Source organism: Poecile atricapillus, chromosome 3 (genome assembly GCF_030490865.1).
Source record: "Poecile atricapillus isolate bPoeAtr1 chromosome 3, bPoeAtr1.hap1, whole genome shotgun sequence".
Taxonomy (NCBI): Eukaryota; Metazoa; Chordata; class Aves; order Passeriformes; family Paridae; genus Poecile; species Poecile atricapillus.
Window position 1 is genome coordinate 101,802,763 of NC_081251.1, and position 12,650 is coordinate 101,815,412.

The 12,650-nt window shown below is 43.8% G+C and overlaps 1 protein-coding gene across 2 annotated transcripts in view; it reads right to left on the minus strand.

The window, feature by feature from the left end:
- The window catches only part of FBXO11 (F-box protein 11), a 70,257-nt gene extending 58,707 nt beyond the window's left edge, over window positions 1-11,550 (minus strand). For both annotated transcript variants that reach the window (XM_058834192.1, XM_058834191.1), the window contains exon 1: window positions 11,144-11,550. In XM_058834192.1, coding sequence (XP_058690175.1) covers window positions 11,144-11,255 — 112 coding nt within the window. In that variant the 5' untranslated portion in view covers window positions 11,256-11,550. The remainder of the gene's footprint in view (window positions 1-11,143) is intronic.
- Window positions 11,551-12,650: the final 1,100 nt, after the last annotated feature.

Here is a 12,650-nt window from a genome sequence, read left to right on the forward strand (position 1 = left end):
GTAATACTAATGAATTTGGGGAAAAGACAAAATATGTCCCAGAAATCTTAAGGAAATCTTAACCAGGCTCGGTTTCCCCAGCCACCATAATGCACACACAGCATTTATATTACTGCAAAACAATCTTTCTGCCAACACACGTTACAAGAAATAAATCTTAGTTAATGTTTAATATGTAGTACATATACATAATTTTAGTGACTAAATCTGCATCAAAAAATCATAAAGACAATAAGAAAAGGAAATGGTCTGTTATTACTATTTAAAACTTGCTCATTATGAAAGTGGTAATTATTTCTACCATGCAAGTGACATGAAGAGTTGAAAATTTCTGCCTTTCACAGACTATCTGCTAATAGAGGTAGCCCAGAAAAATGCTTAGGGCCAACGTTGCTGATAGGGAGGAAACACTGGGGTAACAACTAAAGTGTGTTTAGTCTGAAAAATCACTGTGCCCAACTCACTGTGATTCAGGTAATATTCTTGATTTGACACAATTGTGCAACATTTCTAGATCTTACGCGCACACAAAAATATACTGGCAACTCGCAGCACTCTTTGTGATACTGGTCATTGAGTCAACTGAAATTACCGAAAAACTATGCATGCAGTCTGCTGGGATTTACCCAAGAACATGGCAATGAATCCATTCTCAGTAGCAATGGGTAACAGGTATTGTTTGGCAGGCCTTTGAAAGAGAGGAGTTAAAAATCATGCTTTTTCCCACACACTACCTACTTTTAACTTCCATTGTATTAATCAGCATACGAGCAACCCACAGCAGATAGAAAACTTTTTCTCAAAAAAGTTATCCAGAAAAACAGAATGAAAAATTAATGAAGTGAATACGAAAACTGATCTTGAACTGGAACACCACATACTATTGAGATTGAAATTTTAAAATAAAAATTTGTTTGAAATTAATTTGCAGTTCTTCTCTTTCTTTTCCCCACATTTTTACAAATTTCAACATTAGTATGACCAATACATTTTCCTTTAAACTTACATATTAAAGTTAGGTTGTCTGCAGAAAAATCAGAGTCATTTCACCTCCTTTTCTGGCATTTAAAAGACAATTTTGGAGGAGATGGGGCTGTTAGCAAACATTACTTCCTGTTTAGACTTTTAAAGTTAACAAGCTCAGATGTTCAAGCATTATTTAGCAAAATGGGATTGCCAACATCACATTGACAAGGACTGTGATGAACTGATCTTCAGAACAGAGCTTCATTAGACAGACACCCACTGAACCTACTGGAATATGCTTTTTTCAGTTAATTAAACCTTTCAAATTTAGGTAAAATTTGACAGTGATAAACAACCATACTGATAATGTCAAGTGTATCAGCAGATTATTGATCACACGCTGCTGATCAATGAAGAGAAATTTGGCAAGATATGAAAGGTTCTAAACTTGTTATCAAAGGCCGCTTGAAGTTGCTCGGCTATCACCTATTATCACAATCACACCCATTCTTCTTCTAGTCATCCTGACAGCAACAGTAGCCCAAAGCACTAATCCTCTCTCCTCCCACTGATGCTTAGCTGGCCAAACAACTCTAGTGTTGAAGGAGGTTCTCTCAACAGCAATTCGAGGCATGTACCTTAGAGGCTCAATTATTGTAGAGCTGTGCGGAGATTTCAAAGTGGAACCAGAGGAACCTCCAAATGGATCTCAATATAAGAGGGGTGAAATTAGGTGATTTTTAAGGTCTCTTCCAACCCAAAACAGTCTGGGATTCCATGGAAAGTGGTACTGCCACAATGGAAAAACCACTACGCACTTTCATACACTGCAATCACCCTGGAACTTAGGTCTTCCAAGGTCCTAACAGATGATGCTCAGCTATCTCTTGTCCCTACCCACAGTCTCAACTTGGACAGTTGCAGCCAACAGAGGTCCAAACAGAGTAAACTCTGGTTTATTTTGAATAACTGTTCTTCAAAGACTGTGGATGAATATCCAAGAAAATGGCCACAGATCTTACCATCTTCAGAGAAAGGTGAGGCACCACATCTTGACGATTAATGTAACAACCATCTAAGACCTGTAGTCCTTCCGCCAAGACGGCGACAATTGAAGGAAATAGTAAACATTAATTTGAGCAGACACTACACACAATTTACATTGATGACCCAACAGCATTTGGGTCACATTTCTGGTCTCTTGCTTTCCCAATCATCACGAAAGGCTTATTTAGCCAAAAAAGCATTCCATTTTATCCTCAGCTCTTAGAAACAATTATTAAAATCTGAAGTCTTCCCGTAAAACTTCTGGAGCATAATGCTCTTTCTAAAGGTACATTGACAAACTAAACTTTTTAAAGGTATGTTGATAAACTTTCCAACTACTTATTTCTCACAGGATTACAGCAAAGTCTGCACCAAGATCTATGTCTCAAATTCCAGTTAAAGAAGAAACTTACACATTTCCTCTCACTTTTCCAAGTACAAGAAGCTTGGGAACTGTAAATTTTACCCAATTATCTCCTAGAAAAAACACTTATTGACCAAATAAGAGCAAAAAAAAAATGGGGAGGATACTTTATATACACACAGGGTCAGTAATGCAGTAATTAAGTAAGGAGATTAATCTGTGTAAGAAGAGGAAATGGAACAGATTCAATTGACAGCTCTGAGTTTCTCTTTGAGAGCCTTAAGAATTCAGTAAGGCAGCAAGACTGGGTAGCTGTATCACACTACTGAAAAATATCTTCCCATAAGCATTTAAGTAGTATTTTAGATTTTTAACAATTACTGATGAACCAGACTGGACTGGATTTTCTGTTGCAAAATCAAATTTCAAATAAGAACTAAGCACTAAAAGGAAAATCAATTGTTTTACCTTTCATGTCATTTCAGATCAAATTCAAGTGTCATCTGTAGTAAACGGGAATCTTTCTTTTAGCAAGGATTTCAGTAGGCTTTGAATGAGAACATTGAAAATTGTTACTGAAGTGTTAGAATTATTTCAATTACCAAGCATCGTTTGAAAGAAGCCAAGGTAAAACGTACTTCAAAAACAACAAAGAAGTATACCAAGATACCGTGAAATAAACAACTTGTTTCATGTGTTTTTAAATGCACTAATAAGGCTTTGTATGTTCTGCTGATGGAAAGCACACCTGACTATTGTAATATCTGACTGATTTTCAGGATAGCAACTCTGTAGGATTTATTTCTTCAGCAAGGTATGTCTCAAAACCGCAGCAATACAGAAAATTGGTGAAGTCCTCATCCTGCTGTTGCACAGATACAGCCAGACTCACTGAGAGACAGAAACTGCATTATTATTTTAGCCAAGGCTCTTTAGCAGGTCTAACAATCCACATGGAGAAGGGAGTGCCTTGCAAGAGCATAATGAAAGAGGGTCAAGCTAACTCAAATTACCTTCCATTTGCCACAGGCTAAGAGCATACACATGAACAATTACTGTGAATCAGACACCACAGATCAGCTGACATATGGTAACCTGTCATCCTATGATAACCTTTCCAAATACAAAGATAGCTTGAAATTTAGACCTGCTGTAGAGGTACAACTCTCTCATATTCAGAAAGCAAGACACTAAACCCTGGAACCTTTGCTTCTGGATGTGTAAGCTGAAAACAAGCAACAGAATAGAACCCACAAATGACAGCCCTTAAGGTAAACAGGCTGTTTCCAAATACTACAAACCGGGATTACCAAAAGGAAATAGTTACTGTAACATGACCTATTCATGCTAACCAGCCCTTCAGTATAAAAGCATGCGCGCAGCATGATGACCATGAGACTGCAAATTCAGCTCTTCTGCTGGTGTGGACAGTGGTTATTCAAAATAAGTATAGGAATTCCAAGTACAGTTGTTGATCTGGCCTTGTTGCCATGCAGTGGCAATTTAAACTAGGACAAAACCCAAGCTTTTGTTTCCCAACCCCATTCCCAGGAGTGCTCTTTTCTCTATGCTGTGTGTACCTACCAATCTCAATGCAGTCAGTCAGCACAGAAAAAGTAAGGAAAAGCTTTATATACTCTACCAGCACTAGACTGACACTCACATGGTACAGCTGAATCAGTTTTTTGGAACACAGAACTGGTTGCGCAAGAAGATAAACACTACTATTACTTTGATACTGGAATAACAGTGATATCCGGTATGTATGGGAAGCATATCTATACTTCTATGGAATAACCTACATAGAATCAAGGTACAGCTGCTCAACAGAAACAAAACTAGGAGCCTAAGTGACAAGGTTTCCAGGCAGAGTTCAACTATGCAGCAGTTTGAGCTCCCAGAACAAAGCAGTGCCTGAACTCTCACATATGAGACATCTGAGGGACCTGACAAACCTGGCAACAGAATGGAAACTGCAGGTTTCTGTTACAACGAACAGTAGATTTCATTGTATGTCCCACAGCACGGAGCAGAGCACAGAGCCCCAGCAGCCTTGCAACAGCTCCTCTCAAATACACAGGACTAGCACCAGGCCCTGGGGAAGGCTCCAATCCCACATGACAGCCAAGCTGATCTAAGGCTGACCTGCAAGGGCAAGGGCCGTCCCATTGATCACCAATTCTCTTAAGCACTCACCCAACCCTGCAGCTAGATAGCTCCAACAGCAAAACCAGCAGGTAACTACTCTGAGTGTTTTGGAGGCTTGGTTTCTGTGGTGATATGGTTCAGGGAGCTAAGGGTGTCAAAGCAAGGCAAAAGCTGAGCATGGAGTTAGAAGCAGGAGAACCAGGACAACCCTTTTATCTAACAGGCTCTACAATTACTTAGCTCTCTTGGAAAAATGCAACTAAAGGAAGTATCCCAGAGGAGAGCACAAAAAATAGCTCCCAAAAGCCTACTGAAAGATCTCCATGTTTTATAAGTGTTCATTGCTTGTTTATCCCAGCTTCTATCCACAAATGAATAGTAATTTTAAGAACAGGCAGCAGTATAATCAGGAAAACTGTTATTGAAAGGAACTACAATAACTACTATTCAAGCTATCTTTTAAGAAGGATTCATAGATTTTAATCACCTCAAGAAAAGTTCATTAAACTTTCTAACAGGAAGTACAATACACATTACAGAAGATGCCTCTAAAGCATTTTCTTTACTTGAGGGACCTACATCTAGAACTTACTCTTTTCTTCTACAAAAATTTAAAAGCAATAATATACTACAAAAGCAGAACTTTGATGTTCTGTATTTTCACTGTATGTTTTAATTTGCTTTCTTTCCCTCCCCCCTCCTTGGCCCCCATTTCACAAGAACTAAAGGACTCGGACTAAAAGCCTAGATAATATTCAGATACTACAGCTCGGTACCATGAACAAGAATCACCACGTTTTGCTCCCATTCCAATCCAAATGCTTAATGCAGAAACATCACACAAGTAAGAAACAAAAAGAAATACTAATAATCTGAAAACATGAAAATATTAGGTAATAACAAATTCAACTGAACAAACCTTCCATTTTCTCAATTCCTGTTAGTTCAGACAGTTCACCTCTGCTTTTATTACCTATACATTGCACAGCTCTAGTTTAATTTTCCTATTGTGTCTGTTGTAATGTGTAAGACTAAATATATTTAATCACTAATCAATACAAAGTTAGAAACCTTACAGAAGCACACTACCTCCTCCTCCTAACAGATCAAACAGTTTTACAGGCACAGCTTGCAAGAGGAAATTTAAGTGTTGCCACAGGTGATGCACATTAACAATGCACCTGGTGCGTCCTCCTTCCAGTTACCCCAGGGACCCAGAGGAGTGTGGGCCAAAGGAGTTGTCCTGGCTGCAGTGGCATCCCAGGGACTGCCACCGTTGTGTATGTGTGTGCTCAGTGTGCTGAGCAAACACATGGCACAGCAGCGGCTCTGCACAGGCACTGCACATTCAGCACTCGCGAGGCACACCAGGCTCACCACACTGCTGAGGGAGCTGCCCATGGAAAGCAGGCTGCCAGCCTGACCTTCCCAGGCAGCTGCTGGGCTGACAGAGCCTTCCTAGTGCCCCAATTCTATGCATATACATCAAAGCCTCATATCCAGTGCATAGAATGTTAATTTATGCTCAACAAATGAGATGCTTCATGCCTGCACACCTGCAGAAAAAGCTTGACATGCATTGCATAGCTTTGGTCTACTCTGTGATTGTCCCAGGAAACACCAGAGGAAGGAGGGGGGCACAGAACACAACCTTCCCCCAAAGCACAAAGATATAAAACAGACTCATGGAGGAAGCTTCATTATCTCTTAAATCACTGGGCTCCTAGTTTTTGTAACACAGAAAGTAAAAAAAGGTTTGGCATTTCTGGGAAACTATAACTGATGTTAATAGTCTTATGATTGACTAAAATATACAAAAACTATAGGCAATGAACTCTACTGTGTATGCCAAGAACAAATACACTTGATTTTGATCTCTCCAAATGAAATAGAAAGCTTTAGTATAGGTTTACACACTTGTCCTAAATGAAGGACAACAAAGGTACTCTGATACTCCTTTGTATTCCTAATACAGAATGAGGCTTTGAGAAACAGAAGTTGTACGTGAAGAGCCATGTTTATAGATTCCAAACTTTAATCTGTAAGGTAGACTTTGTAAACCATTGCAAAACCAAGAATTGTATTTCCATGTGTGAATATATCTTTTCCCAGCCTATGACTCACTTTCAAGAAATAGAGAAAAGCCTTAACTAGATTTCTTTCCATGTGGAGCAGATGATGCCTGACTTGACTTCTTGCCCTAAGGGATGACCCTACAAAAAACTAAAACCCATTTAGATGCTTTGGTGCAAGTCTGTGCATTTGCTTCAGAATAATTCAATTCAGTTACTGTTACTGCCCTACACCTACCAAATAAGCCTTTTGGTGAATATACTAAAAAAAATTATCATATATAATCATGCATGTGCTTACACACATACACTTGAAACAGAGCCAAATAAAGACTCCTTACCATTCCTAAGATACTTATCTCTACATTACAAAATTCAAACGTTGTGAGCAAGCACTCTACTGGAGCTTAGTTTCTACACGTATGTTTTACAAAGCCTAACCTACTCTTTCTCCCAGTACGTCAAGCTCGTGTCCCCTATACAGACAAATGACTAATTCAATTACCTTGTGTGCTGACAGGCCAGCTGGTTGCTGCTTCTTGGCATGGATAGAGGGTGAGTTATAAATGTCTTTCCCTCATTGTCTTCATCCTCTGCCCAGCCAATAGTTCCCACAAAACTTAAGTTCACACCCCTTTGTCAACTTTGGCTGAAACGAGCTAACAAGTTCAGAAGTTGCAGAGTGACACACACACTGTATAGGTGTACGTATGTTGTTTTCACTGGAAAATAGATTGGGACAAGGAGGGGAAGCAAACTTGCAAGGTAGGTTTACATATTACATGTATTAAATTTGCCTCAGCTCCAAAAGTATTGACCCAGCTTAACCCAATCTCAATTGGAGCTGCCACAGTTCCACCACACCCACAGGCGTTCAGGGTTATGCCTTCCCTTGTAGCAGCACTCGTGCCAAAAATCAACCTGGGAAAAAAAAAAGTCAGTGTTTGGCGCAGGCAGCTCCGGAGCCAGCTCCCTGCCTTGTCACATGGACACCGCCACCACGTAACAGCAGCACGCAGCACTGTGGCAGATGCAGCTGGGTACTTATCAGCACACAGGAGCCGACACTAAGAGCACTTAATTCTGGACATGCAGCTCAGAACCTCATTAGTACTACATCCAGTGATGTGCTGGTTTTACAGAGGCACATTCACTAATGGAGTTATTATTTTGAGAAGAACAGAAACAACAAAAAAAAATATTTATATGATAGCTCTGAGGTTGACAGTTTCAGCTGCATTCTGGACAAGATCTTTTGGTCTTTTAACTAACTGTCTAACCTTGTCTTCTTCCTAAAACTAGACAAACCTATACACTCAAGGAAGGAAAAAACAGCACTATAAGCAAACATGGGAATATTTAATCATAAACATAACCGAGTCCAGATTTCCTTTTGGGTAGATCTTTGTCCTAAAGAAAATGAAAGGACATAGCTATTCTATATCCTTCATGTGGAATTGCAAAACCACTGAATAAACCACTGGTAACCCCACTGGAGACTGGGGAGCGACCAGGAGGGAGTAGGTAAAATAGAAGTAAAATAGTGTAGCCAGAGTGGCTAATTTAGATGGAGAGAGGTGTGAACAGCAGAGCATAAGGCAAAATATCTTGGGAAGTGTATCCTGATGACATCTTATCTTGGCTGTACAACACAGTGAGTCTGGGGGAGAAAACATTTCATCTGCAATCATTTATGATCTCCCTTCCCCACTAATCAAAACACAGATACACAGGTATTGTTCATCAATGTGTAATATAAACAGCATGGTTGTCTACTCATTAGATTTGTTCCTACTACAAACATAAAATGAGAATCACTTCAGTATAAAGCACAGCTTTGTATGATTCTTAAATTCTTATAAGGAACCTTTGAGAAAGGATTTTTATAAAAGCATTTTTTCCCAGTGATCTCTTTATTAACAACAGGCATCATAACTTGATTTTTACCCAGTAGTGAACCTGTAACAGCTGGTACTCAGTTGTAAAACACTGTCTACTTACGCAGCATTAAATAATAAATAAAGCTCAAGACCTAGTACATGTTTTACTAAGCAATCTAATGATATGAAACAAGAAGTTCCAGAGATTAACTGTGAGCTGTATTATCAGCTCTGTCCCATGATATCTGTGCTTATAAGTACACAGCTGTAATATGAAGGAGGAAAGAAATTAACAATAACAAAAAATAATTTCTGTTCAGTCACAGCTGCAGTCACAGTATCCAGTAAGAGGGTTTTTTTAATGAAAATTTGAGTTCAATATAAACCCTTTCCTAATAACTTATACTGATTCCTTTGTACAGCCTTTTTAGGATGACCTACATTGCTTGGGAATAAAGGTGAAAAAAGTCAACACTTATTTGCATGGTACAGTCTAACCCCAGTATATTGGCTTTTAATTTAGCAGCATTATTCATCAGCCTTTACTGCAATAGCCCTGCACAAAGCGATCAAAGTCACAGGTAATATTGAAATCACCTTCCAGATATAGTGGATCAGACCTTGCAAATCCTGAGATAGAACAGAAACTGCACTAGAGACACCCCAAATGTAGATGGAACACTAATGACAAAAAAACCTTAATGCTGTTGATACATTCTTGGCCAAGTGAGACCTAGCACAACTGACCTTCAAAAATGTAAGGAAAAAGCTAGCAGTGATCCACATGGAACAATAATTTCCACAAACCATGGAATTTGATTTTGTTATAATTTGAGTGGTCAACAGCACAGAACAATGTAAAAAAAAAAAAAAAAATAAAAATTAGGTGACTCTAGAGTTCCAGAAATGTCAGAGTAATACAAACACACTGCAGCCTCACATTTTAATAAAGTTTCTGCCTACATCTTTAGCAAATTAGTAACATATGAAGAGTGGCAGTCCAACGTTAAACTGAATAATCACTGCATTTAATCCATAAGCACATCATTCTGGATGCCTTTTATAAGTTGTATTTTCATCTGTTTAAAAGGCACAGTAAGCCATGCGGTTGAAAAAAAATCCCCATATTCTGCATATGGAGTATCGATGATGAAAACCCTCGGTGCACGTCTTTGAGAGGAAGAAGTTCTTTTTGTTGTTGTTGTTGTTTTGCTTTATTTTCTGTGTTGTTGTTTTTCTTTTAAATGTCAGTATACCAGAGAAGTAATTTTAATCATATAATTACTTAAGATTTTGGAAGGTTTACACAAGACCCATAATTGGGCATAAGACATCACATCCTCTGGTTATATACACAGCAATCTGGTCTGGGTAACATTCTTTGCTCTGACCAATGTGTGCGAGGGGGGGCGGGGGAAGGAAGGGGAGGGAGGGGAGGGGGGAATGGAGAATTAAAAATACTTCCTCAGATTAAATTTTCTTTACTTCATTTACTTAAAATGTTCTGATTGCATAAAATGCACTAAAATATTTATCGCGACGCATCTCCGTAGTTAAAATACCTTGTTCTCAATGTGCTATCCTAGATACTCAAACAAAAGACATTCAGCTGACAATGAAGCCTTTTCTTTTTTTTTTTTTTAATTTTAAAAAGGCATTTGTACACCTAAGACTGCACCAGGGATCAGTCTCCTTTATCACGCCGGAGTTGTGACAGGTAATGCATGAAAAATTAAAATCCAATCCACCAGATAAGACATGCAAAATGTCTCCTCCAATCCCACCCCCATCTCGCCTTAAAAAAAAAAAAAAAAAAAAAAAAAAAAAAAAAAAAAAAAGCCCAGCCACCACCAGCCCTGCACATTCGGAGCACACTCACAGTGGCACCCCCAGAGCCACCACTGGGGCGACAGCGACAGGCCCGAGGGGCCGCCACCCCCGAGCCCCCCCGCACCCCGCTCCGGGCTCCATGAGAGGCGAATCCCACCTCGCCGCTTCCTCATGCCCTCACACAATGGTGCTTTCCCCCATTAGCTCCGAATTGTCAACATTTTCACACTAGGCCCCGGCCGGGCAGGGCTGAGGCGCGGGCGGCCCGAGCCCCCGCTCCGGTCCGGGGCCGCGGGGGCGGTGTGGCTGGGGGGGGATCAATGGCCGATGGGCCGCGGCCCCCCCGCCGGCGCTAGAGCCGGAGCCCGAACTGCGCAGCAGGCGCGGCGCGGCGGGCCCGGCCCCGCGGAGCCTCGGCCAGACCCGGGGCCGCCGCCCCCGGACACCATTTCGGGGAAGGTGCCGCCGCAAGTCGCCCGGCACCACCGCCTCCCCCCTCCCCGCAGCCCCGCGGGCGCTCTCCCCCCGCGCCCCTCGGGGGCCCGGCCCGCCGCTCCCCGCGGGGAGGCAGCGGTGTCCCCGGGGGGCGAGGGCAGCTCGCCCGCTCGCGGTCCCCGGGGACGGGGCGGGGGCTCGAGGGGGGTGTCCTGTCCCGAGGGGCCGCGGGCGATCGACTCCCCCCTCCCCGGCCGGGGAAGGGGCCGAGCCCCCGCCTCCCCCCGAGCCGGGGCAGAGCCCGAGCCAAACAAAGCGCGGCCTGAGCGGGAGCCAAGGGTGAAGCAGCCTGGGCTTTTCCTGCCGGTCCCCGCGCAGGGCGGGCCCCGAGCCCGGCTTACCCCGATCCCCGGCGGCGGCGGCGGCGTTGTTCCTCTCCTGCTGCTGCTGCTGCACCGGGCGCGGCCTGGACACTCGCCTGGGTCTCCTGTTGGCGGCTCGGACCGAGTTCATTTGCCGGCTCGTGTGGGCGGCGGGAGGGGAGGGGGGGAATCCTCCGGCAACCGGTGCCTCGGCGGGGACGGGGGCGCTCGGAGGGAGCTCCGGGGCGGCCGCCTCGCAGGCGCGGGCAGCAGGGAAGGGCGGGGGTGAAATCTCTGGGCGCAGGTCCCGCCGCCGCTGCCGACTCGCTCGAAGGCAGAGGAGCCGCTGGCTCTCCCAGCGCTGCTGTGGGGGACGATGGCGCCGCGCCCCCCCGTCCCGGCCCCCGGCGATCCCGCGGTCCTGCCCGGCTCAGGCCCGTCGCTGCTCCGTGGCAGGAGGAGCCATTGACACCGCCAGGGACGCGCTCGCGAGCGGGCGGCCGTTGGGCGGCCGTGCTCCGCCAATCACCGTGCCCCACACAAACGGCCGGCGCCAGCGCGGCCAATCCTCGCTGCCGTACTATCGGTGCGCGGGTAGGGGAGGGGCGGACGGGCGGCGCGGCGCGGGGTGGGGCGGCACGGTGCTTATAAAAGGCCGGGGCCGCGCGTGTGGGGCGGCAATGGCGGCGCTCGGGCCCGGCTGTGGCGGCGGCGCCCGTGAGGAGCCGGCGTGGGAGCCCGGCCCGGGGCAGCCCGGAAGCCGCCGGGACCGCTGGCAGCGGACGGGCCGCGGAGGGACCTGGCAGGCTCCGCTCAGGCTGTGTGTGATGAAGGAGAGAGGGCGGGTGTCCGGCGACGGTGCCTTGTTGTGGTGCCGTGCGCCTTGGTAACCCTGCCTGGGCTGGGATTAGCTGTCCTGTGGGTGCCGGCTCGTTTCGGTTTCCTGGCTGGTTCTTAACCATTTTTTCCCTCTGGGTTTCTGTATATTCCTTGGCCGGTGTGCCCACTCGTGTTTGTGCTACCTTTTGCTAATACAACGATAATGCTCTTTATTTTGGGCTTTAGTCAAGCGTATGAGGCTTTTTCCTCCTTTATTATATTTGTTGTGTTGTTGCTCAGCTGATGGCCTCAGAGCAGGGGAAAAAAGTAAATGAAGTTAGTTGTGGTCTTTTTCCTTTTCAGGAGTCACGTAATAAAATGGATGGCACAGCAGAAGCAGTAAGGAAGAGGTCTTCTCTTTGTAGGGTTACTCAGGAATCTGCTAATGAAGGTGGGTTTGTGTCGAGTCCTACTTAAATTGAGCTTCTGGAACCAGGACCCTTGTCTATGCCTGAAAAGCAAAAGAGTGTTATCTGGTATAAAATGTAAATAAATGATGGTAATTAAAAACACATTAGGTAGAACCTTGTTTCAGGCTGACAAATGAAGGTATAATATAACTAAAGGAAATGACAGCTTTTAAAAAGGAAAAAAGCTTTAAAAACATTTATACTTGAGATTCTAAAGGAAATGATAGTGACATTCTAATTCTCAGCTCATATTAGAC